Source organism: Larus michahellis, chromosome 15 (genome assembly GCF_964199755.1).
Source record: "Larus michahellis chromosome 15, bLarMic1.1, whole genome shotgun sequence".
In the NCBI taxonomy this organism is placed as follows: Eukaryota; Metazoa; Chordata; class Aves; order Charadriiformes; family Laridae; genus Larus; species Larus michahellis.
In genome coordinates this window covers 10,216,100-10,243,626 of record NC_133910.1, presented here as the reverse complement: position 1 = coordinate 10,243,626, position 27,527 = coordinate 10,216,100, and the positions used below count along the sequence as shown (strand labels likewise).

The following is a 27,527-nucleotide window of genomic DNA, read 5'->3' as shown; positions in this document are numbered from 1 at the left end:
CCAAGTCATCTGAATTCTATAATCTCCAAGTTGAGAACCATTAATTAAAAAAAAAAAGAAAAAGCCACCCAAAACCCAAAATTGCTGTTGCATTAGTGCATAACCTCTCAAAATGGTTGAAAATTGTTTCACATCTGACTTGGGGAAATCAATACCTAGTACATTAGCTGGAGGACTTAGGCACTTGGTTTACTTCTGATAACTTTACTTGGACAAGTCGCCTGTGTATGTGTATCTACAGTACTAAAGCAGAAATTGGCAGGGGGAAAAATCCGGAAACAAAAAGCTGCAGCAAAGCACTGCACCACAGACCTGCAAGTAACGCAGCAGTGCAAAGCTAATGGTGTGTTAACCCTGTAAAAGTCTCAAGTCCAAATCTCCACCTCTCAGTCTTCAAACAGGAAACAATACTCCATGCAAAGTTCCACAACTAAAGAAAAAGCAGCTGCAACAAGACACAAGTTCTTCTCTCATGAAACAAAATAGAGACAAATAAGTTAGTCTTCCTTTCACTAGATGTATCATCGTAGGATCCTGCTAGTTTAAATAACTGAGTTGTTAGTTTTCTACAGAAGCCATTTTAAACAAGAATGGCTCAGATACCGCACCGGATTGCTACAAACTCATAAAAAGCTGCTTTAAGCTTAAGTAAAACAATGTCCAAATTCCATTCATTTGTGGAAAGTGAACGCCTTACTCTAGTAAAGTAAGTTTTTTTTTTCTTCAGAATGCTAATGCGAGAGGGGCTTGAAGTATCAAAGAGTCCACAGGAAATGCATGACCCCAATATTATTTTTTTTAAAAAAAATATACATTATATAATATATATTATATATATAAAAAGCTAGTGTAAATGCTTCCATGGTGTGGTCACAAGCTGGAAAGATGAATGCCTTTCAGCTGTTAACCATCCTGCCATTTGCAACAGGCTTTAAAAAGTCATTTTTATCCTCAGACATAATGTGAGCAGTTTTCAAACTGGGGCTGCCACCACTGACTGCGGTGCTGATGGGCAGGCAGCTTGCATTGCTAACAGATGTTGGGATCGGCTGACTGAAGCAAGAAGTTACGGGCAGGATTGTTTTCTGCTCCTCCCTGAGGAGAAAAATAAGTTACACAAATATTAAACAAGTACATGCACAAGTATCCGGAACTGAATTGTGTGCATTAAATAAATACTGACATAAACTCGTTTTTAGCAACAGGCTAAACATCTTACTATGGAACGGTACGCTCAAGATGTCAAATGCAGTCTGCCTCATTTTCAAAGGCTGCATTACACATTAAAGACTACAGAACATAGAAACCTAAAATAGTGTATTTTAAAAACTACCTCTCTATGGAGATTTGTGCAAACAGTATGACATTTAACCGTTTGAAGTTTTCCTTAATTTCTGTTATCTATAAAAATACTTTTGCATTTTTTGCTTACTGAATGTGAAAGGTATTTTTAACAGCTGTGACACATTTCAGTAGATACGATTACAACAATGCATACGAACAATGGTACCATCCTGTGACTTTCATGTTTGTGACCTAATTCTATTTCTGAACAGGTTCTTCTCACTTCACCATGTGTGCACAATGCAGATGTCTAATCCGAGTCTGAGTGGGTACGTCGTTCATCCTTAAACAATCATGCTTCAACTATTCTGATGCTGCTGTTTGTCTAATACTGGCAGACACTGCTGTTTTGTCTAACACTCACAGAATCACAAGGTCTTCACCTAAACTTTGTCTCTTCTGTTCCATAGATTCTTTCTGGTGCTGCTTTAGTGGGTGCCCATTCTCTACAGTTGTTCCATTGAGCAGCTGATCATCTTGAGAACTAATACCTAGCTGTATATCCAGAATCTCCTACAGGGGAAAAGGAGAAATGTCCATCAGTACTGTCGCTACCAGCTTCAAGTTTTCCTATCATGTTCCACTACATAAAGCTGATGGAAATGGGAGTCTCATCATAAGACTCCTCATTTTTATTTCATACTATTGGAATGTCTACCACATTTTACTACAGGGAAAAGGAAAAAATAATTATTCAAAGATGGCAGTGAATGACAACAGTAGTATAAAACATCAGTTGCTAAAAAATGGTTTATCAGGTGAGATACAAAGGAGGCAATGAATCCAGTGTGGGCTGTTTCAATAGCTAGGAATAGAGGAAAGGCTAAAGATAAAGGTCCTTCCATTCATGTAATGGCGATTCACAGCTAGTACTACAGTACTGCATCACATACCACAGGCAAACGGAAGCTGTAGCCAGTACTGGAATGGATTATGGAATATGTTCCAGATAAGAACCTTCCTTTCATCTAAGTGTATGATGCTTTAGAAAAAAAAAAGACAATTGATCCCAACGCCTGGAATGAACACCAGAATGTTTTATGACTGCACAGCAAAGGAAGAAATAGAATAGAAGAAACTGGGGTAGATGCACAGAATTACAAACAAACAATGAAGTAGTAGTGGAAACAAAACAACACTGGATTAAAATAATTTAAATGACTTTACTATTAGAACCAGGTGAGCACAAAGTTTAAATTAAACAATCACATTTAAATGTAAGCTTCAATGTAAAACATTCCTAACTACAGTTGCAATACTGGAGGGGAAGGGGAAAGGAACAGACTCCCCATCATTACTAATGCTATCAAAAGATAAAGAGCAAAAAGCTGAAAGCTATGACAAAGAACAGTGAGCTGGCTTTAATGTCAGTAATATCAACCACCAGGTATCTGAATGAGAAGTATGAGACCCCTAGTGTTAAAATAAGGCAAACGTTTGACATCACTACAAAGACTAAAACCAAAAGGCTTTTGCTGTCAACTTAATCTACTAATTCACAAAGAAATTTTAGAGGTTTTTTAATAACTAATGAAAGCACCCAGTGACCTCTTTAGACACACAGAGTCTTGTACTTACTTCAATTTGTTCACCTTGCCCATCAGGTTCATCTGTATCAAGGGCTGACAGCTCCAATTCAATGTCTCGATCTGGCTTTGCGTCTGCACAATCTTCAGTATAATCAGTCTAAAAAAAGAATTCATATGTTCTGTAAATATCAAGTTGGCTTTTCACCTGTTTGACACAACACTCAAGTATTAAAGTGAAGACAGAAGATGCATTTCTAGGACGCAATATTTCTACAATACAAAAGAGCTATTCAGACATAAATAGAACTTTGGGCATAGACAGCACAGGATACAAAGCTACTGAAGTAGAAATTTCTATATAGTCCATGGAAAGAATGTTTAGATTTATAACACGTACAAATAGAACTAAAAGTAATGATTGCATGAAAATGGATTGTCACATTCTTCCAATTTTGTAAATGGATGATTAGAGCAGCAGCATAGCAGGTGCACCTACTTGATCTCAGGGAAATAACTAGGTGCAACAACAACTGTGACTTAACTTGCACAAAACGTGTTATAAATATTTGGGAATGTTAGGACTAAGAATTTTAACTCTTAGTTAAAATGCATGCACTTATGCATATACAAAAAACCACAAAGATTTGTTTCATCCCAATTACCCCTTTCTTTACCTCACCATTCCTCAAATCAATTTCCTTGCTTAAAAGATTTAAGGTAAGACGACTGCCTTCATCTAGAGAATTCCACTTCTGCTGCATGGCTAGTGCATTCGCCTCTCTTTGAAGTAATAACGAGTTACTTTTGGCCTATGGAAAGAAACATATCCATTACCAACAACTACACTTAAACCACGTGTTGTCAAATGGCAAAATAAACCAGCTTACAAAAAGAACAGTTCTTTTGCTAGATGGATAACTATGTATTCCTTTCATGCACCGCATTTATTTTGTTCTGCATTTGCTGACATTTATCAGGCCCACCACTTTCTCCCAAAAATGGCCTCACTGATGTCAATGGAACAGCTCATATTAGCAGTCTTTATGTATCATACTAAGTGCTGCAGTACTAGCATCTAGTTAACCCTTATTGATCATTTTGACAATTGTACAGTTTTCTGTTCATTTTACTAATTTTTTTTTTTTAAATTAAAAAAAACTCACATGGTATAATATCTGGTCTTACCTGCTGTAACTCAATACTCAGTAGATCTCCAGTGCTGGAATGCTTTCTGTGACCAGACAAATCTGTAACTATGAACCTGTCCCTTTAAGAGAAAGAAGGCAAAAATAGGAATTAAAAACAAGTTCTCTACATCAAAGGCCCCATAAACTTCATTAGTCTGTTGATGTTATAGACTTCTGGACAGAAACCGTGTGACTAAGATAAAGCACTCTTCATCTTCACTGGGGCTCACAATACCCCAAGACATTACATGAAGCAAACATCTTTATTTTATATATGGGTAAGATGTGGCAAGAAAACTTCAGGGAAACTACTCAAGATCGCAGATTCTAACATGACAGCTTGGGAGTACTGACTCCAATTCTTTGATTAGTTCTCTCAAGGAATATGTTGCTTGTAATTGGGTATTACTAGCTGCATTAAGTATTAAAGACTACACAAGTTTTAATGTAGTTTTTCCAAGGCTTTATGCTGGATCGGAAAAAAATCTTTAAAATTAAGACCGTCTATTAATAGTTACAGATTCTTTTCCCCCCACATGCAGGATTTTGAAGAACAGCAAGCTGTGGAAAATGCTTTTAAGAGAAAAAAACTCCATACCGTTCCGCATAACGTGCTGATGAAGGAGAATCTGAGCCATAGGCACTCCATCTTGAGTCAACAGCATTGACATAAGGGACATAATCTGTAACAAATTAAGATACCGTTCACTATCTTCTCTGTTCTTAAAGTGGGATAATCGGGTGTTTTATCTCTTTGCATCTTCATTGCTGTAGTAAGCATGAACAGGATGAAACACTCATGATGTGTGCTACATTGTCATACAAAGCGTATTTGTACCTGATACACTGATGGGCTTCGTAGCACTTCCTTGGGAAGCAGTGGCCTGAATAGGATCTGTCGTGTGATAACCCGTGCGGGATGACCTGGAGATTGCACCCCACTTGGAGATAATCGGTCCATCGCTAAATGGGATTATAGGATCTTCTTCCTTTGCCCTTCTCTGAGTTTCAAACAAATGTACTCTCCTTTTAACATCCCCGCTGTCCAAATCCTACACATTTAGGACACAGAAGATACATGGACTCATTTGAAGTTATTCAGATTCATAAGTCAGTAACTTTCTGACTATTGTTGCTGAATACAATGCTGAAAATCTGTCCAACTGGAGAGCCAAGATGGCCCTCAATGGTTTAACTATTGCCCTTTAATGGCAAACTGACCATAAGAAAGCTATTGACAGTATTAGACGAAATAATTTTGCTTTTCCAAGCTTTTGCTTCCAGGTAGAAAAAGTTCTAGTATGCTTCCTTCAGTACTGTTTCCTATACTTGAAGGAGGCAGTATCAAAGAAGGCTTGGGATGAGATTTGGTTACGCTTGTTTCATAGAACATAAAGGTAACCTGCTACCCTATATAGCAGAAGGTCTCCAAAAAGCATGAGCTCTTGCCCCTCCAGACGGAAGATGTATTCCATGATTCATACTACATATTTTTTGTCCCCTGAAGTCTTTCAGTTAGCTTTTTTTCTCTCATGGAAATTAGGTGACAAAAAATAAGTTGCATTTTATTTTCACAGATTTGTTGGCATTAAACTGTTTATTAAAGGAGAAAGTGCCTTCCAACCAAGTACGAGGTATAATCTAGGAAAACAGTTCATACAGATTCTCTGTAGGTACAAAGCAGTCAAGATTAAGTTCACGCTGATTATCCTGGGTCCACAGTATTTCAGCTTTTCTCTGTGAGTGTATATTGCTCTTGGGATTAGCTTCAAATCAAAGATTTTCTGAAATAATGGCAACGTAATGAATCATAGAATCCTGAAAAGGCCAGTGATTCATTCATACAGGATGGACCATCGTACTTAAGCCAAATAGAAAACGTGTTCCTGCAGTGGAAACACGTGCTCTGAAGTGGCCACAATGACCTTGTATTAACCAGTCAAGACTGCCACTGCAACGTATTCTGAGACTGTTTTAGGTGCCTCAGAAATTGTAAGGATATGTGCGTACACATATACATTCATATAAAGAACTCTGAAGAGCGACAAACAAAATTAAGAAGTCAAAAATGTGTATCCATTCTAATAATCAGAGAACATACTTAAAATTAATGAATTCTTGTCAGTTTACAGACCATCTACTCAAAATATTTTGGTTACAAGTTTGATTTACAGAGATCTGTTATTAATATAGTTGTTTCAGACATCTGAGAATTTCATTCATGGCACTACATTCTGTCACTGAAGTAAACAGATTGTTTATTTACAAAACTGGGAAAAGATATTCCAAACAACTTCAAATGGGCAAAACTACTTTAAAATACTAAGAATAGAAACTATCAACTTAAAAAAAAAAAAAGGCTTGTTAACCAAACAGAAGACGTTTCAGCATGTAAGTATCATTACACTAATGAGATAACATGCAGAAAACCCCTACCATTAGCACGGCATTTGAATTGGCAATCACATCCTTGGGCTCTGAGTCGATAGCATTTATACAAGACCCAATAGTGCCACAAGACCATGGTGAATAGTGAGAGAGATGGTCTTCCTCAAATTTAGTTCCACTCAAATCACTGACACTCTCCGAGAACTATGGAAAAGGGAATAAATAAGCAGTGAATAATAAAAATAGGGAATTCAGTCTTAAAATAAGAAAAGACATTTATTGCTATTTCACTGAATTATCTCAAAAGTCACTCAAGGAGTTCTAGCTGTATTCAAGACTCAATTCAGGGACAACATAACCATTCTGTCAAATTTTAAACCACTGCAGCTGACAACTGTCAAAGAAAGGCAGGCAAGTAACTACCTGGTCTGCCAAGATGAGAGACTGAAATCAGTGTCACTACGTTAGTAGCAGGTTTCTTCAGGCAAATACTTACAGTAATTAAGTTGAGAGGAAGCCATGCATTTCCCTTTAATGTATAAGCCAGTGGCAGACAGAAGTACAACTTGGAACCCTCCAATCTGGATGAAAAGGACTAAATCCTGATCTACCCTGAATGTACCCATAAGGGACTTCAAGTACCTTACAGGACCTTTTCTGAATACTTTCAAACACCTCAAATATGACCAAGGGACCTGTCAAATCACAGCAAAGAGTGCTTGGCACCATGGGTCTCAAACTAGTTTCTTGGATGCATTTAATTTACACATACAGAAAATAAAAGTCACAAGATATTTTTTTTCTATTCCATTCTTGTTTACAGAACTTATCACACACGTACACAATGTTCTACCAATGCCTTTTGCCACTTTTAAGGGATATGTACTCCCTGGGACTTGACAAGCATTTGCAGCTTGTTTCAGTCTACTCATCATGTCCTAATACCATTTGGAGTATAAAAGGGAAAGTCCTTCTTAATGGAAAACAACTGTTGTTCCCTACACAAAAACGTGGAGGTTCACAAAGCTGGTTCAATAAAATTATATTTTCTTTAGTAAGGTTAAATTGAATCCCTTCACTTCTTGACCTTTTTTCAGCAATCGTGTTTAGGATCACCAAATTGAATGCATTCACTACTAGATACTACTTTCCTTTTGCTAGAAGATTAAATTAATTTTACGAACAATAGATGGCAGGTAGTAACTCTCTATTAGAAATATTAAATGGCATCTTACAGAAACAGGAAGGGAAAATAAAGAAGTTCTCTGGCTTCCCACCTCTGTGCTGAAATCTACACTGAAGAGAGGAGAAGGTGGTGTTGGAGATGGTGTTGCCATAGGAAGGGTTGACGATACCAGAGGAGTTTTCTGTGTGTGGTACTGTGCCCATTGCTCCGGCTTCCGTCTTAATTGCTCATCATAACCAGTCTTCAAATGACCACAAGGCTCCTAGCAATAATAAATATAGGACTGTATATCCTATCGTACTCTAATCAGAAGGCAAATACTTGCAGGGGACACACTTGACCCCCAAATTCCCTTGGGTGTGTAACCTTCCATTGCTATCACTAGAAGAATTCCACAAGGATTTGGAGGAGAAGCTGGCCTATGTATAGCAAATCTTAAATATGTAACTAATTCAAGCAACATGCATGGGAATTAAAGAGGCAGAGGGGCTCTGGTACTAAGGCAGATTTGAGCGGTCTATTTTACAAGCCCATTTTATTAAGTTCAAAAACAAAACAAGAACTTTGTCCAGGTCACATGTCTTGATCACTCTAACCCCAAATAAACAGATGAGGTCTATGCTAATTATTTACCAACTTCTCAGTAATGACCTTCAGAACCAAGACTACATCCTTCCCTTTCTGGCTCTCACTTACCCTCGGTAAAGGCACAGTCCTCTGTTCGTTTGGAGGTTGACAAGCCACAGAGTAATAGCCATCCAAAGAGTTGTATCTCTCACGTAATGATGTCTGATAGACAGATGAGTGCATCACATCCATGGGAGGTAAAGAATTGCTCCTAATAATATCATCTCGTGGGTACATCTGTGGGCGCCAGATGCGCCTGCTGTCATAAACTGGAGCATACATTCCAGAAGGGACAGGAGGAACTGGTCCATACGGCTGCGGAGGAGGAGGTTGGTAAGGAGAATTCAGTCGATCTCGAGGGGGAAATGTACTGTAATGATCGGCATATGGCACGGAAGCAGGTGGGAGGGAGGATTCTGGAACGTTATTGGACCTCACAAAGCGAGGAACACAGGGAGCCACACCAGCTGGTACTGTTGGAGGTGGTGGATAATATCCTTGAAAATTGGAAAAAGGTATATTTAATGTAACCACAAATGACCCAGAATTTTACACGTTCTAAAACTGTAAATAGTGTTGATAAGTACCTTTAGAGAACGAAGAGTCACACTTTACAAACCTGTTACTGACCCTATCGTATTTCTGTGGAATATAATTTCATGTATGACAACCATTTTTGCAGACGTAGTGCTGACCCTTTACCACCTTGACCCAATTCGGAAAATGGAGTTTCTCTGCCATTGATCCTATGGTATAACTATGTAACTGAAAATACAGCATCTTCAGCACTTCTTTATATAGTAACAGTTGTCTCTAAAATAAAAAGCTATATTGCTAAAAAAAGTACTTCCAAAGGTCCATAAATAACCATTTCACACTTGGCTTACTCTTTTTTCTTCGGAGAGGATTGTTTGAACACCTCTATCTTTTCTTTTGAGAGCTTGTGAATGACCTGATGCTGTAACACCTAATTTTTGCTTGAATATAAACATGCACACTGCTTATCTCACTCACCTGTCTGAGGGTACTGTGGAACTTCGTATGACAGCTGAGTCCTGGGATCTTGGAAATATTGAACATTATCAGAATGTGGAGGGTAGACGGGTACTCTGGGAACAAATGGGCTGGATTTTGGAGGCACAGAATTAACTTCTGTTCCAATATTAGGAGGACCAGCTGAGGTAGCTGCTGCCTGGCTTACAGGAGTCTTGGGTGGAGAACCAATTTTACTGAAAAGGATTACCAAGAAATCATTAAGCAGATCTTTACTTATTTCAGTTGGTCATCTCTTTCTGTACACTCCCATGTAATGTAAAAGTTTGGGCCATGTCACTTCCTCTGGAATTTCATTTTTTGTACCCGAAACTGACAGTATTATTACATCTCAGACTTTCTCCTAAGAGAACTCAAAAGTGGATATAAATGTTTTGGTATGTACTCAGAAGCTTACATACCATTTTAAAGTGTATTCTGGTAAAGACAAAGGCTTTGAAAAGTTATGTAGAGGCTCAGCGCTTTCTGCAGAAGCATCTGAAATTTTTTAAGGGAAAACCCCAAAACTAGGAGGTTTCCAGGATTATTAAGGGACTGTGCACTACATGCACCCTTCTCGGTTTCAGGAAGTGTCAAATTTTGAGTGCAAGATTTTTGTTTTATTTTTATGTAATAACCCAACAGTAAGCAAGATACCAGGCCGAGAACAACAGAATAAAAGATAAAAAGAGAGTTTTACCATTTTATCTATACTGCATGGGAGCATTCAATAGCTAAAACAACCGATGCTGGCTCTGACAACTTGAATCCACTGACTTTGTAAAACGATATCTGTACTGCAGTACGAGATCTTGCACTACTCTGCAGCCAGTGAGGACCAGCAACAACTGCAAGCCAGGACCAGAATTCAGCATCTCGTTTGCCATCTACAAACTCCATGATGGTCTAAAAGCAAAATCTTGTGCTTAGTTATCTTTATGAAAAAAGTTACCTACTTTTCAGGTAGTGATTCTGTAGGGGATCCAGAAACATTCTGACCATTGGCTCCAGTCTTCCCTCCCTTCTTGGTGTTCTCCAAAGCTCTCAAGGAGGTGTCTGCACAGCGAGGGATCAACTGGGGAACACCACTTTCTAGAGTAGCTATTCCGTTAGTACTTGGCACCATCTTCCCTGTTGCTTCAGGGCTTCCTATGACAGAAATGACGTTTCCTGTTGTGGTTGAGACGGTGCTATTTACGCCAACTTTATTTAGAAGGGGGAATGTTCTCACTGTTGCACTGATTTTTTTGTTCCTCAAACGATATCTAAAAACAAACACATACAAACACACACAAAAGACAGATGATTTAACAAGTGCTTATTATTAAGTTTAATGTATTTGCAAAATTAGCAAAAAGAAGGGATTGAGAAGAACATGATATCCAAAAACTACAAGACTTCAAGAACTCGTGCTTATTTTCAACAATCTGCAAATAGAACACAAATGTCTTCCTCGTAACCAAAGATCACCTCCCCTCTTAGAAGATCCACTTCTGCAGTTCTTTGAAAACGGATTTGGGTGAAAACAGCTTCAAGAATGCAGACATTACATACTCTTCAAATAACTCACTTTATTCCTTAATCAATTAAAATTTAATTACATTTTCTCTCTTGTAGGTGATATAACCAATCCCTGACAGACACTGAGCCTAGACTCAGTTTCAGGAAAGGAAATTTTACTTCATATGGCATAAAATGAAAAATAGAACTTGAATTAGTTTGCAGACATTGCTTTACTGTACTTTCAATTTCATGTAAAGAGTTGTCACTTCAAGAGATTCACAAATCCTTCCAAATGAATAAACGTACAGAAGAAATTGTTTTCAAAATTCTATGGAGATTTCTCGGATTTAAATTAAAGAGGTAAAAAAAAAAGGCAATCTTGCACACTCACTTTTCAAGCTCTTCCTGAGAATGAGCAAATGTACAGTTTGTTCCTCTTGGACATCCCCCTTGCTGTCGAAGGTCTCGGCACATACTTGTTTTGTATTTGCTATTTGGTTGTGGCTTTAGGAAAAAAAAAAAAAACAAGCACAGGACATTCCTCTTACAATCTAACAAACATTTACATAAAAACAGGCTTGAAACACACAAAACACATTCATGATATGTTTTTATATTTTGCACCTTTAATCAGAAAGCTAAGAAAACTTCTCGTTGATGGGCTAAGTACTATGCCATTGTATGGATCTCACTACATCAAGCTCTGCTGCATTCCATACTCAGAAATGTTAAGTTGTCAAAACTTGAACACAGTAAAAAACAGCGTCATCAATTATTCCACAGAAAAGGCTGTAAATATTTCAGTCACATCTTTCAGTAAATATATATTTAGACATATAATGCAACCATCGAATATAGTTACCTGTGGAGTTTCATGGCCTTTTCTACTGTAATTCTGAATGAAATCCACCAGCCCATGTACCACAGTCTTTACAGCGACCATTGCATTTTCCAGCTGCTCCCATGTTGGAGACGCTGCATCTAAAATTATTAAAAGCAGGCTTCTGTCAATAACTCCAGTAGTATCATAAATAAGAGGTAACTCTTGTAGTACTTCAAAATGCCAAGTACTAGGACAGAACTCAGAGGGCCCTGAAGAAGAGTTTATGATATACTATGTTAATTAATGGGAATTTTGAGACCAGGAATGGAGGTTATCATCTTAATAATTTACTTTGCTAGATACGAAAAATATCAAGAAATGCTTAAAAAGCTTCCTTTGCATACCTGGATTTGGATCTATATTTGCCAGGAGCTCTAAATGAGGCCTCAGCCTGTTTAAGTTTGCAGGATCCCCCGTGCGCTGCAAGACAATTGTCAATTCTTGTACACTCTTTGCAAAAGATTCTGGAGATTGGAGCTGGAAACAAAGTGAGCATTAGTGTGCTGCATCTTACAACTGTGAACTACTAATCTTAAAGAGATTTTCATTACAGTGGTTCCTACACAATTGCGTGTCTTCAGATGGCATATAGAGAGTATCAGTGGAGAGAAATTTTATTTCTCAGCTCAGAATCTGCCCTATGAAGCTTCATCATAAGACACAAAAACCAGAATTAATCTTAAGCTACTGAAAACCAAAATGTCTTCATATGAAGAATACACTACCATGGTGAAAAAAACCTTCATTCTAGTTTTAATTAATATGACTAAAGACAAAAAGTCAACTCAAGCAGTTCTTGGATTTTTATTATAACATTTAACAGTGAAATCTAACCCTACAAAGATATTAAAATCATCCCTTTGACGAACCTTGTCAATAATGGATTGCATGTGGGATTTATGTGCCAAGTCACCATAAAGAAGGGAAGACCATTGTTCTGGTGATATTCGAAGTCCTGCTTCCATGGCAATGTGAACAATTTGGGCATCATGTTCTCTCCGCAAAGCCTCATAACTCCGAAACTCTTCTTTAAGTTGCATCAGAGAAGAATCTTCATCCCTTTTAGTGACCTAATAAATAGTAATAGCTAAATACTCCTCCTTTAACAAAAAAACTCAAAGTCCGTAAGACAGTTACACAACACAAATTACAAAATTATTGCTTTTGTATATTTAGCATATACTTCATTTTCTTCCATGTATTCATCCACTTAGCTAGCAGTGCACAGGCAGAAACACCAGCTTCTACAGGATCACAGCTGCAAAACCATACCAACTCACTACTTCCAACTAGGAAAGTAATCAGATTTGCTTAAGTCACAGGAGATACAGTTAGATATTTAGTAGTTCTACCAGTAGTTTTTGCTACTAAAGGATGACTTAAAGAAAAAGGAAAGTCTCTAGAAGTTACTTAAATAATAAGAAGGTAGAAAAATTTTAAGATATTGACATTTAAAGAACAGAATATTTAACTGAGAGCCCACTATAAATATTAAGTATAATTCTTAGGTTACAGAACACATTTGTCATAAAGGAGAGCAATGCAACAGGTCTCATTATTTTAATGTTTAGTGATGTGATGTGATAATCATGTTTTTAAACTGTGATTCAAAAGAAAAAAAAGACCCATTGAATTAACTTTTCATTCTTCTCCAGATATAAAGAGTTGGGACTGTTCATTTTAAACAACCTACCCCTATATATCAAAAATAAAGCACCTCTTGAGTGCAAGGAGGCTAGATACAGACAAAAGAAAAAGGAGAGAGAATGACAAACGTGTGGGAACACAACGTTGGAGCTGAGGCTGAGAGCATTCTGTGTATGGTGTCCCTCTCTCACACCTGCTGTTGGGGCTGGGGAAGCTCCCAGGACCACAGTGTTCCAAATGTTTTCTTTAGAATGCTAGGATTGGATTCCAAGCTTTGAGGGCACACAGGCCAGTCTGGCATGTCTAGCTATGGCCAGCTCTTATGAATCTAAATCAAGTCAAAAGTGATTATATTAAAACACTTCACTACTTCCTGAAGCAGGCTAGGAGTGCCTACAGTCAGGTTTCACGCCTCTTTCAGGGCAGGTAATTTCCAGACGATGGGCAGTAGTTAATAACGAGGGCAGTAATTTCAGAATCTATAATGGCTAATTCCACATGTGACCACTTGGTTCCTTTTGCAGGGAATTTTAAATATGCAACAAATACTTCATGACAGTTCTAGATAAAATCTTATAGTCTACATTACTTAAATGTGTAGAAACTGAATTTATATAACATCTCACAGGTGAAAGATACTAATTCTAGGTCAGGTTCTCTGGAGCTGCACTAGTTTACAGGAACAAACTTCAAACATTGGTATTTTACCTTAAAGCATGATGCTCTATACAGTAGCTGCACAACATGACCAATGCTTGTTTTAGAGGCCTGAGGAAATCTTGGTTCTAGCCTTTGCACAACAAAAAGTACCAGAACTTTTCTTGAGAGTGCAGAGCCATCTTCCAGTGCCAGTAATACAAGTTTCAGTGCCTCCTCTTGCATAGCTTTAACGCACAAAAATAAAAGATAGGAAGTGAAATATTCTGCCAGGAAACAGCCAGGCTATCATATATTAACGCCGTAAGTAGGAGCATCTGAATCACCTTGAATGTAAATTCTTATTACTTTTTATTTGACTAATCATAAGAAAAAAAAAAAAAAGCTTTTTAAACATTTTAAGAAATTTGCTAGTTTCGAAGTATTTAGAAGCGCTCTAAGCACAGAAAACTTAAAGAGCTATGACTACTGGTGGTGAAAAGCTGGGCATGAGCCAGCAATGTGCGCTCACGCAGGCCAGAAAGCCCCCTGCAACCTGGGCTGCATCCCCAGCAGTGTGGCCAGCAGGACTCGAGGGGGATTCTGACCTTCCGCTCTACTCTGGGGAGACCCCCTGCAGTGCTGCCTCCAGCTCTGTGGCCTCAGCACAGGAGAGACATGGACCTGTTGGAGCGGGGCCAGAGGAGGCCACAGAGGTGCTCCAAGGGCTGGAGCCCCTCTGCTGTGAGGACAGTCTGAGAGAGGGTTCAGCCTGGAGAAGAGAAGGCTCCAGGGAGAACTTACTGTGGCCTTTCAGTACTTAAAGGGGGCTTATAAGAAAGACAGGGACAAACTTTTTATCAGAGCCTGTTGTAATAGGACAAGGGATAATGGTTTTAAACTAAAAGAGGGTAGATTTAGATTGGACATACAGAAGAAATTCTTCAAGATGAGGGTGGTGAAACCCTAGCACAGGCTGCCCAGAGAGGTGGTAGATGCCCCATCCCTGGAAACATTCAAGACCAGGCTGGATGGGGCTCTAAGGAACCTGATCTAGTTGAAGATGTCCCTGCTTACTGCAGGGGGGTTGGACTAGATGACCTTTAAAGGTCCCTTCCAACCCAAACCATTCTATGATTATATGAAACTGCATAAAATAGATATGGGAACACTACAGGAATGCTATCATCAGTTATTGGAATCAAAAGAGGACTACTTGCAGTTTAAAAAGAGTTTCCTTCTCATTTCTATGCTTGCTTCAGCAGCATTCTTAACTAAGAATTTGCTGTTTCTATCAAAGATATAAACATGCTCATTATAAATTTTAAAATTAAAGTATGCTGCAACTAAAGTTAGGCTCACTGTATTTACAGCTAAAGTGTAAGCAAGAGAGCATTTGCCGTTTCCTATCCAATTCTAATCACAGGCAGCAGTACATTCAGCCTGTGTTACAGTTACACTGCATTACAAACTGTGCAGAAAGCATGCTTATTTACTCTACTTTGACAGGATTTTTTAAATACTTCTCACAATTTTGAAGAACAGTTAATAAGGTGGGGGGGAACCCTCAAAACTTTAAAACAGCAGATTTTACTAACTTGTCTATTTTTTTTCCCCATCTCCTTTCTTTGTGGCAAAAAGTTGAAAAACAGAAGTAATTACATCTTCAACTGAACAGAAGAAACTTCCAAATAATTTTCTGTTAAGGAATGGTACAGCTACATAAAGGTACAGCTGTTGCAGATTCTACAGGTACCTTACCTGGTCCTAGAAACTGGCATCCTCGTGCCCTGACAGCAGCCCAAAGATTGGCAGAAAGCTGCTGAGGATTCTGGTGCTGCAAGATCAGTTCTGTAACGGTTCTCTCTCCCAGTGATCGAGCTGCCCTCATAGCTCTAACCCGACCCTCTTCCTCTACCAGCTGACAATTCACCAGTGTCACAAGTTTCCTTTGCATTGGACGGCTCAGTGCACTCTGATTCAAGCTTGCAACACCTTCAAAGAAAGGGAGAAAAGGCAAACTAATTGCTTCTAATCAGGCAAATTTTTCTGAATAAGACAAACAAAATGTTTACTAGTATGTGTCTTTCTCCAGGACTTGGATGCTAGTCACGGGTATCTTCCCTTCTCTTAGGCAATTCTGTGTAATTCATTATCAAAAAGAATTTTAATTAAAGTCTTAAGTTGACATCAAGCCCATCCTTTGAGGAAAGTTCAGCTTTAGTACAAAGTTAGCCTAGCCCCTTAAATAAAAAAAAAAAGTAAACCTAAAATAAAAAGATATTAAGTGTCACAGGTGTGAATAAGCTTTTAAAGACATAAGAGAGAATTTCTTACAAAAATGAGAGGATTATCCCATTGACATCTAAAATCAGTGCTGAAAACACAATGCTGTTAAAAGTAAGCGATATCAAAATTCCATTGTTCAGTAGAGACTTACCTTTTCCTCCACTTAATGGCTTTAAGTAGAGTGCCAAATCCTCAACACATTTCTTTGCTACTTCATAATGTTTGTTCTCTCCTACATTACTCAACTTCACTGTCTGATGATCAGGTACCTAAGAAAATGCAAGGGGGAGGAGGGGGGGGAAAGAATTACATATGCCCAGCTGACCTATCTGATATGCCTATGACGGTACCAACACCGCTACCATTAAGGACATAACGTTGCAGATGTACACTGCTTTTTAGAGAAGTGAAAGACAGCACACACCCAAGGTAAGTAAAATGTAATAAGCAATACAAAAAGGACTCAAGATGAGGTCAGGGTGATGAAAGGTTATTTTTGTTAGCACTCAACACATTAAGAACAAAAGTAGCATTGAAAACAACAGCCAAGGTCTAATGAGAAGGTACTTAAAAGATGAATGAAGAACACACGATTTGAGGGGATGATCAGTGTACAAAATCAGCATGATTTACTACAGAGAGACAATGGAAGTTATAAGACAAAATTAACTGGCAAGAAAATAATAGGAAAAAATCAAAAGCAAAGTTAAAAAAAATTTAAGCATAATTTGGGCATGCTGAAATCTTCAAAGAGAAGAACTAGCAAACTTAACTTGGTGGAAAAAAAACTCAAAGTAGAGTAACAAGGTCAGACAATGAAAATAGAGGGAGTGTTAGCCAAAATACATTAAATTGTTTGAAAGACATTGCAAGTCAGGAGACCAGGAAAATGAATGTTGCAAGATCAAGGTAGTGATCTGACACAAACTTAGAAATAACAAAAAATGAAAGGAACATATGAACTTGAGAAACAAAACCACTTTGACATTGATAGCGTTATTGCCAATAGCTGTATCAAGGCATGTGATAAGACATTAAAAAGCAAAGGAAAAAGCATCTTCTTACTGCATCACCCAGGTGTTACAGCGAGTAACATGAAAAAGCATATGAATCAGCAGAAGGTGAACAGACTTATTTAGTCTCCATAAAGTGCGGTACTGATTATATAATCGCTGTTTTGCCACTGCTACGAGACAGCACCGGGAACATTCCTGGCCTGATTAGCCAGTGTCTGAAAACGCAACTGAAAAGCCATCATCATGCATATTTAAAAAAAAAAAAAATTATACACACACACTTCTGAAACTTGGTTAAACAGCTAGCTACTTTCGAACATGTGACATGTAGAAATGAGATTCCTTGTGAGAATAAGACAAATGAGTGCAATCTGCAGGTTCACTTTTCTAATGACAATTGTGACAGATAATTGTCTGTTTCCTAATTAATATTTTTTTCTCCAGTCACAGTTCAAGAGCCTTTTTAAACCAGAATTCAGCTTTCAATTAGAATGCTTTTGTTTTATGAGAAGAGGTTGGTCCTGAAAATGGTGTGGTTGCTTTTAGAGTATATATGGACTTCTAAATATTACAAAGTTAAAGTCTTACCATTTTTTTTTTTTGGACTAAAACAAGGGGAAAAAGATCAGCACGCATATTGCAACTGGCATGTAAATGGTAATAACATGAAGTGGCAAAACAAAAAGCTGCTTAAATCATACCTGGGCTCCAACTAACTGGAGGAGTGCAAAGTTTACAGGAAGCACATCGATGTCTGTATTGATGGCAGTCTGGTCGAAAGGACATGCCTTGCGATGAAGCTTGTTCAGGCAGGTCTTACAGACAGTGTGAGAGCAACCTAAGCTGATGGGTTTGTGCACATTCTCATCAAACTCGTTGTAGCAGATTGGGCAGGACAGAAATTCTGTCCACTGAGCTGCCTGCACAGGCATTGTGGAAGCTGGACACTTGTTTAGCAGGCTAGCAGACCATTATTTCACTGTACTATGTTTTGGCAGCTGTAAGTGAATAACAGAATATTTAAAACATGTTTTCTGGTAATTTAGAATGATTTTTAATTAGAAAAACAAACATCAAACCGCTATTTAAATATTTTACAGAATCAAAACCAAATTCTTACGTTGAAGTACTCAAAAAACTCAACTTTGTGTTAGTTTAATAATTGTACCAAAAAAGGCTCATGAACTGAATTAATGCAGTCTATCATAAATTGTAGTCGAACCTATTCACAATAAATGCCATTAAAATTCTTCTCACAGGATTAAATACACCTTTAGTGTAGGAAGAGGAAGACATTTATTGGCACAGAAAGCATAAAGGCATGAATCACAGTAACCATCTCTCACACTATCTCATCTAACCTCAAGTTTTCAAAACCCTGAAAATGCTCCCTGGTTGTAGAACGGGCCTGGGGTGGGGAGAAGACACAGAAATTTTTATTTTTGGCCCAGGGGAGTTAAAATGTTATTTCCATTTGCCGTGAAGTAGAACAATGCCTTCCTTCTACAGATCTTATTCAGCCACTGAACTAAACACAGCTTTGCTTTTTTTTAAAAAAAAACAAACAACCAGACACATTTTCTTTTTCTGTGAAAGACAAATCCATTAACAAATCAATTAACAAAAGTTAAGAATCATAAGAAAACACTAAAAGAATGAGACATTAGTTTCTAGTATTATGATTCTCTCAAGTTACTTCCTCCTTTTCTCCCGAGGACCTGTCGGAGCCCTCAGGGACAGAGATCGCCATATTGAATTTTGCTTTTCACACCTCTGCCTGACACAACAACGCAACTCCACTTCCATGAACTCCCAGTGAGAAACTCTCTGATGAGTTGAAAACCCACCTATTTACAACAAAACTTACGATAAGGCAAGCAATAACTTCAGTTGGCTTGCTATTAAGTCTTTTCTCTTGAAACATCTCACTCTGTGCAGTAGTGCCATGCAAATCATTTACATAAATGTATTGCAAAGAAAACACGGGTTTATAGAAATTGTTGTGAAAGACATCCCGTCTTATATAATGCATGTTCTCGAAAAAGGTAACAGGCCTAAGAAGTCCACCAAAACTGTTTACATTCAAGCTTTCGTCATGAAGAATTAAATCCACAGCTTCCCCTCGGCGCGGAGCAGCCCCACCCTCTTGCAATGTGCAATGGTGGTGACTTTCTGGCAACCTCGAGACCAGTTAGTTCACTTCAAGGCTAGGAACAAGCTTCTCCTAGCAGCTTGTTAGAAATGCACATACACAACTGTTTTAATTACATGTTTAACGTTCTTTTTTCCTTTTTTTTTTTTCCCCTCCAATGATGGGAATAAATGGTAATTGTTTTGAGGAAGCTGAAGCTGAGATCGCCCCTCCGCTTTGAATTTGGTAACTCTTTACTGCAATTCCATTGTTGGCTGTGCTACAGTTTAATTAATGCTGAAGTATCGGACCATTGAAATAATTACTAGAACACCAAACAGACTATCGGTGATGTATTTTATGTTAATTATGACCATCTGTTTAGACATTCTATTTAGTACTATGAACATTCAGTGCCCTTTAAGTAACAGGATACTTGTACAAGATGTCCTTATCTCAGTGAGCTTTTCAATATTATGCAGCGATTTTTCCCCCAAATGAATTCCCATAGCAAGTGTAAAACACAACAAACTGAAAGCTGAACCTGTCCCTTCAAAACCAAACTGCTGAGGTAACACTTTCGACATAAGCCAGAATATTCACATGCATTGGACAAAACAGATTCTCATACAACTTCTAGGAAAGCACAATCAAAGCTCTTGCAGGGATGAAAAAAATTGCAGTCCTCTAATCTGCTATTGCTATGTACACCTTTTAACCAAGGAAATTCAAAAGGAAAACAAATAACAGCAAAACCAAACAATGAGCCAACACGCCTAGAAAGATTTTTAACGCCACTATAAAGAATCCCACCATTTCCTTAGCACATCTACTTCAGCTTTCCTACCAGAACAGCAGGACAAGAGAAGCGCGGAATTGTAAAGCCTTACAGTAAACACTCCCCTTAAAGCTTTTCGCCAGCATTACAAGAAATGTCAAAATACTAACACCAACACTACTGCTGATGGTGGTTTTTCACTTGTCTGACTGCCTGACACAGGTAAGAGCCCAAACAAGAGGACTCTGGGAATGTGCTACTGTCATAGCTCACACAGGGAAAAGTTTAAGAGGCTCGTACGCACACAGCTCAATTGCTAAAACACTGTTGGTCACTGTCAGTCTCCTAATAAACAGGCTCTATTTCCACACTGCTCATTAATTACCTCAAATGCAGGAACCTGCTCTGAGACAGCACCCACATTCAGTTTCCACAGATACTTCAGAGACTTGCAAGGATCAGCCGCCTCTCTATTTACAAGCTTTTAAAATACAGTAGTTTGTTTTCCCGACCAGCATAGAAATGAAACACAACAGATTCTTAAAGCGTGCATCACCAATTTTTAAAGATCTATCTCTGTGTGTTTAATTATCATAAATGACAGATTCTACTGAGCATGTGTTGACCTTCAGATTTCTTGACAGGAAAAATAATCTAATTAAATCAGCAGAGAGCTGGGGAAAGCTCTCAACTCCTAAAACTTCAGGCAGCCATGCAGAGGAAGTCTCCATACTCTATTAAGCATGCCAGCTACCCTGCCATTCTTGCACTCCAGTGTGTTCAGAAAACAATCTCACATCTCCTAATTATCATGTCAACTTCTACAAAAAGCATAAGGCAAATGTTTAATAGATTCTTGCTCCTTGTCAGAAACAATGTATTTCAGGGATGTCCTCTTGAAGAACAAATTGCTCCAGTGCTCTACACCGAGCAAACACAAGGAGGAGAGCGTAATAAAGAAGGCCAACTACAAGTCAGCTTGGGTTTGTTTTTAATGGGCAGTATACTCGGTTAGTGCAATTACCCTCGCTCTGTTCCTTCCGGCAGACACGTTATCTGTCTCTAAACATACGCGCGGCTTCTCTTCCCTGTCAAAGTAGAAGCACCCTGCAAAAAAAATCCCAAAGCAATGGCCGGTACAGAAACTGGCCAAACATACCAGGTAAACAGTTTGAAAAGACATGGTAGTCCTTACTTAAAAAAATGTTTACATAGTACCATTACAATAAATTTTATAGTAATACTATTAGAAGCAATAGTTCAGATGACAAACTGAAAAACACATAAACCTAAATTCAGAAATTACATAATAAATAAAAACTATTACAGTTGAGTAACTTGCTGTTTCTAACACAGCAACATTTTCCCACTGCGGTACTGGTTGCAATGGAGTGGAGTAACAACGATAAATGATTGATTTTCTCATGATAATTTTAGACCCGGATATTTGATGAAATTGGAAGATTGGGTGGAAGAGGAGAAAGGTGAAGCCCCATGATCTTCCTCAAACAGCTGTACCATCTACAAATGATGGAAGTTGTAAGATTTACATGTTCTTATTTTACATTAACTTTTAGCTACCTAATCCCATGACACTCTCTATAACTAATCCAAGTCATTGCACTTAACTCTGCAACCTTTGGACATGGTAACTATTATTTAATCCTGATTTCCTAAAGAAACCAAGCTTAGGTGATCATGCTGTTTTATTAGTATATTCCTCTCCCACATAAACCTCAGGACACCTGGACCAATTTTGAGCAAACCTGATAGAGATGCCTCATGTCTCAAATACATATACATTCCATGAAAATTGCTATCTGGAAAAATTTCCAAATTCACACATTTCTCAGGAAAGGCTACAGCACCAGGCTCTGCAGTTTATCCGTCTGTTCTGCCTACTCTTCTGTTCTATCAGTATCTACCAATCAACCAAAACCCAGTCAAAAATTAGCACATTTTTGTCAGATATAATAAAGGGCTATTTTGAAGGCAGGGACATGACACAAATCTGCAGGAATTCCAACAAACCTTTAAAGACAGAGGGCTTGATCTAGGAAGAGCAATGTCGAACATCTGGCGCTTGGCCTCCTGAGTTCAGTATCGGTACTCATTAAGCAAGGCAAGGAGAGGTTTCAGAACCCCATGACACGATACTGAGCCAGCATGTTGAGCTGAACATTGCCTGGACTAGCTAATTAGAAATTCTGATGGCAATGCTTTATCTTAAAGTCTACCTTTATCCAAGGCTTAGAGACTTCACACCAGAAGTTAACGACCTCAGTAGTTCCAACAACTTGACACAAAAATAGAGAAAGGGAGTTCTTTAGTTAGTGGTGCTGGAGTTGCCTTTCATTTTAATTTACTGGCCAGATTTCCCACCTTCACTAAGAGATACAAACTCAAGTACTTTTAAATAGTATTAACCCATGTTTCCATTTTACAAAGAAGCATCCAAACACATACGTATAGAGATGGGGCAATTTCAGTCCATCCCCTTGAAGCTATTCCTCACACATAAAAGGACTGAATATTCATCAAAAGACAACCGTGGCCTAGTCTTCAGCTGCCCGAGCAGACAACTTGGATTTTACTTCATTTTTAGAGATCATTTGTGCATTTTTACTAATCAGTCATTGGATTAAATCTAAGTATGCTTCTTTGAGCAAGGAACAAAAATTCAGTGCCTCTTCCCCAGCTACATGCCCCAGTTCCTAGATAGCATGGCGAGTGTGGGTCTCAGCCTCAGAAAACTTCCTCTCTTCAAAGCCAAACAGGTTGAACACGAGGCAGGCAGTGATCCCCTTCAGGGCCACACATTGCTTGGAGTTAGGGCATTTACCAAAATGTGAGCTACACGAGTTTCACCCCTTTTCAAGGTAACAGTTGAAGGCTTGAACTCAGCTCCCCCATAGCTAGGCAAATGCCTAGAAAAAAGCAGAGAAGCAGCAGTACCGCCAGCAGCCTTGTTTCTGAGCAGAAGAGGCGGCCTCGCAGCTCCACATTAGGTCTGCTCTGCTCAGGCCGATTCCATCAGCTCCCTCGCAGGATACGCACGAAGGAGAGTTTCATAATGTGACACGGAGCAGTTCTGTCAGTACTGAACAAAGGAAAGTCTTCTCTACAGATGAGGGAAAATCTTGAAAAACTTGTGGGATTATATGGCATTTTCACAAATTAAGCTAGTGCAATTACAATCCCACTGTGGATTTAAGCCAAAATCTTAGAATTTGGTTGATTTTTAATCACTAAATTAAAGAGTCCTTGATACTGACCACATAGATCTTTTTTGAAGTGATCTCCATTATAATCTTCCGTTTATGCAGATGAGTAATTTGTTTGCACTACAAGGAGGTACCTTTTTCAAGCCTTCCTTTCTAAGTTACATAGTTCTGAAAGCATCCTGACTGGGTCAAAAAACTTAATGTCCACATAATCAAATTATCAGTATTAAATTATTCTCTGAAAGGGCTAGAATCTTTTATTAATTTCTTTTCAACAGCCATCATCTACAGATATAAAAAACTAGCTTCATTAAGGCTTAGAAAAGGGCCATCCCCGTAATAGCTTTGCATCATTCAGCTTTGATGGCTTGAAATCAAAATAAATCCTCTTTACTGAGCGGACTTGCTTATTTCTACATTCTATAATATCTGTCACATGTAAATCTCTTTAAATCACGTGCAAATTCTATATATAAAGTGGAGTCTTTAATGACTATTAAAGAGAGTATTTCAATGCCATTTTTTCGCTGAATGTTAATGCTATTGGGAATATCTACAGACCAATTTAAACTCCAGAAAGTTATCATCAAGAGAAAACGCGCTGACACACTAGAATATATCTCTTTATCCAGACCACGTTTCACCCAAACACCCATGGGATGCTTCACTTGCTACCTTCTTAAAAAATTAAAGCTTACACACCCTCTCCTTCCCTAAAACATGTGGCTGAAGAATAATTCTCTATCAACAGTGGTACAATTCACTGATACAAATCTAAGTTCACAGTTGCTCAGTGACTGCCAAAGTTCATTCAATTCAGAGGTAAATCCCCCCCCAGTCAGCACCAGCATCAGTGTATCCTCAACAGTTCACACCCGCTTGTCCCTGTTCGGGTGCTTCTCGCAGATATCCTCTCACTAGATTTGAAAAGTTTCCTATGTACTTATGTAATACCACTGTGGGGCTTTTTTTTCCTGTTTCATAGGTGTCACTGAAAGGAGAGTTTGTCCTTGCCACAAGTTTGATATGAATTCAGCTCCTGTAACAGTATTGACTTTTCAGGACTAACTGAAGGGAAAATAAACGAAAGATTTCCTTTGCCACCAAAATCAGTTGAACTTACACTGAATGCAGAGAAAGGGAATCTACTTCTAAGCAGATCTATTTTGACACAATTACTTCAAGAAGAGAGACACCAAGAATTCCTTGCTCTCCATTAATATTTGCAGAGAATAAGAACCCTCATGTATGGCTTAGGTCCCCATGCCTTTTTTTTTTTTTTAAATCAAGACCCATGCTTAAACTATGCATTTCACAAAAGAGAAATTCCGTATACTAACATTTTCCCAATAGTTTTAATGAAATACTAATTCCATTCTGAGACATCAGCAAGAAAACAGAGGGTCCCATAGGAGTCAGAAAGCCCTTTTAAAGTTTGTACAGAATAGCTTACTATGCCCACAAAGTTTTTCCCTTCTGTTAGGACTGTCAAGTCAGTAAGGAGAGACCACTTCTATTCATCCCATTAAGGGGTAGACAAAATCTTACCAAACAAAATGTAACGTACAGCTAACAAAACAAATGCTACTAGCTATTACCCTCTGGATACTGTAAATATTCTATCTATTGTAAATCAACAAAGCCTTAAATAAGAGATCAATACTCAAGACTAGGACTTAACAGTGTCAAGCACTGACACTGAAATTGTTGGAATTTAATATTTTTGAGAGAAATGGCCATGACCTCAAACAAGACAGGAACACAAGTTAATAAGAAACCTTTTCTTGTGGAAAGCTTTGCTTACATTGCAGAAACAAGAAAAAGTTCATTAAAAAGGCATGCAGGTCTTGGGAAAGTGATTAATTATAAAAATTAAGAATTTAGTGTTTCATGAAATAATACTTATACTAGCAACACAAGCCTTAATTTCTAGAATTTTCACAGATGTTTAACACAGACCAAAGGTCAAAGAACAGTATTTTGATTCAAAGATTTACAATTGTACTTGTAGGGTCTCATTTAAAATAAGATCTTTTCTGCTACAGTTACAAATTTAGATCCATGTAATGTGAAGGGCTCTTTTTAATTTTTGTTTCAACATTAAGATATAATGAGCATGAAAGAATGATCAGGAGTAGCTGCAGGAATTACAATTAAACCCAAACAAAATCCTAAGTTTGCACTTAAACAGCCCTACATCAGAAATTTTCCTGGTCGTCAGCCCAAATTTTGTCATTATTTTCTCTCACTAAAGACGCATGCCATCCCACTTCGAACCCTGATGGTAATTGAATTCTCATCCCTCTCCAGTCACACTGCTGCCCTTTCCCGGGCGCTGTGCTGACTTCTATGCTTAACTTAAAATCCCCAGCGCACCTCAAGGATCAGCAGAGCCAAGACACGCTTTTCCTGCGCAGTTGTTTTGGTTTTTTTGTTTAAGCCACTTCAAACGTGACACGAAGGGTGCAGTCCTACGGCCTGTTTTCCACCATGGCTGCTCTCCACCATCACCCTAAAGTAGAGCTCCACAGAGCGGGAACGCTCGGGATACCGGGGCGATTCCCCTCCGCAATGGGGGACGCCGCACACCGGTCTGCCGAGGCGGCCCGAGGGGGCTGCCGCCGAGGTGACCGGCGGCCTCACCGCCTCACGGTCGCCGCTGCCAGCGCAGGGAGCACGGCGCGGCCCCGGCGGGGCTCCCGGCAGCCTCGCCCCCCTCCGCCAGGCCGCTGTCAGCCCTGCCCGGCCCCGGCTCTCGCCGTCATTTCGGAGCCGCCACCAAATGGCTGCCCCGCGTCCCCCGGCTGGGCCCAGCGGCCTAGCGGCGGCGGCGGGACCCGGCAGCCCCCTCCCCCGCGCCGCAGCGGTGGCCGGTTGCCGGCGGGGCGGGGGCGCCGACAGGCCGCGCTGGGCGGGCGAGGCCCGGCCCCGCTCCCCGCCCGGATTCCACAGCGCCGGGACCCCGCAGGGCACCGGGAGGCGGCGAAGGGGGGGGGGGGGGGAGGCGGGCGGGGCCCCGCCAGGTCGCCGCGTCGTCGTCCCCCCTCCGGCGCCAGCCGCCCCCCGCCCAGCCCGCTCCTACCTGCGAGGCGCGGGCGGCGGGGCCGGGAGCAGGCGGCGGCCCCGGCCTCTCACACGCCATGGGGCGGGCAGCGCGGCGCGGCCCGGCGGAGGCAGCGGCGGGGGCCTCGGCGGCGCCTCCTCATCGCGCTGACAGCCGGGAGCGCCGCCCCGCCCCCTCTCGCGAGACCCGCCCGCCGCCGCGCGAGAGCCCAACGGCCGCGCCGCCGCCGCCCCGCACGTGACTACCGCGGGGCATGGCGGGAGCCGGCTGGGTGGGACGTGCCCCGGCGCAGCCATAGAGACGGGCGTGGCAGAACGGCGGACGCCGCCGCCAGCGCCCCCTAGCGGCGCGATCGGCCTCGCCGGCGCCTCGGCGGCTGCTCGACGGGCGGCGCCCTGTCTTCAGTGTCAGCGTCGAGTATTTATTTTCCTTTTCAAATTTTAATTAATAACTTTATTATTATTAGCGCTCGGAGGATGAGGGGATTGGAGGCCGTCACAGCGCTTGTCCCGCTGCCGCTCGCCGCGGCCTAGCGGGGCGGTGAGAGGCGAAGGCGCCGCACAGGCCGCGGGCCCGGCCCGGCCGCCTCAGAGCCGTGGCGGGAGTGCCGGGGTTGCTGCTTTACCACAGGGCACCCCAGAGAAAAGCCCGGGAGCTGCACCTCAGTCTCTTGTTCGCTCACAAAGATCAAACCGTTTGTTTTACTCAAGGCCGAGGCCATGTAGAGTTGTGATTTCTGAGGAGAAAGCATTCATCTGACAAGTAGGCGCTGCTGATAGACCCTTCTGAACCACAGAAAACACGTGTTGCTGAATGACTGCCACTTCAACACCATATTTTGTTTACAACATCTTGTTTACTCATCATAGCAAGCCAAAATACTAAGGTATGCACAGAATTACTAAACTGTGATTAGAAGAAAGCGTATGTATTTCTGAAACATCTTGTTGGCATTTCATTTATTGTGTTATGACAGGACAAGTGCTCACATGTATGGACAGGGGAGAGGAAACACCGTTAATGGGGAAATGGCCACAAAATCAGTTTTTGTTCACAAAGCTTA

The 27,527-nt window shown here is 40.0% G+C and overlaps 1 protein-coding gene and 1 non-coding gene across 9 annotated transcripts; both read right to left on the bottom strand.

Annotated features, from left to right (window-relative positions):
• Positions 1–751: 751 nt before the first annotated feature.
• RC3H2 (ring finger and CCCH-type domains 2) lies at positions 752–26,643 on the bottom strand. Of its 8 annotated transcripts, none has more exons than XM_074609238.1 (21): positions 26,483–26,643; positions 17,969–18,265; positions 16,403–16,520; positions 15,724–15,957; positions 14,035–14,210; positions 12,549–12,749; positions 12,024–12,156; positions 11,659–11,777; positions 11,188–11,300; positions 10,250–10,558; positions 9,276–9,490; positions 8,331–8,758; positions 7,684–7,896; positions 6,497–6,652; positions 4,899–5,112; positions 4,659–4,743; positions 4,059–4,140; positions 3,548–3,682; positions 2,923–3,030; positions 1,709–1,857; positions 752–1,095 (listed from the first exon to the last, which is right to left on the bottom strand). In XM_074609238.1, the coding sequence occupies exons 2-21, from the start codon at positions 18,197–18,199 to the stop codon at positions 897–899; spliced, it is 3,618 nt and encodes a 1,205-aa protein (XP_074465339.1). In that variant the 5' UTR covers positions 18,200–18,265; positions 26,483–26,643; the 3' UTR covers positions 752–896. The 8 variants fall into 8 exon arrangements, with proteins under 8 accessions (XP_074465339.1, XP_074465342.1, XP_074465340.1 ...); XM_074609241.1 differs by having other exon boundaries at positions 7,726–7,896; XM_074609239.1 differs by lacking the exon at positions 26,483–26,643 and adding an exon at positions 25,777–25,906.
• On the bottom strand, positions 12,243–12,354 carry LOC141751862 (small nucleolar RNA SNORD90). Its single transcript, XR_012590122.1, has one exon. It is a non-coding gene; the product is annotated as a small nucleolar RNA SNORD90 (small nucleolar RNA).
• Positions 26,644–27,527: the final 884 nt, after the last annotated feature.

Coding starts and splice junctions, on each gene's coding strand:
- RC3H2 (XM_074609238.1), bottom strand. CDS start 18,199: ATGCCTGTGCAGGCAGCTCAGTGGACAGAATTTCTGTCCTGCCCAATC. Junction 10,559..11,187: donor TCTCAGGAAGAGCTTGAAAA/GTGAGTGTGCAA, acceptor GTTTGTTTTTAG/ATATCGTTTGAGGAACAAAA. Junction 5,113..6,496: donor ATTCAAATGCCGTGCTAATG/GTAGGGGTTTTC, acceptor CTAAATGTGTAG/GATTTGGACAGCGGGGATGT.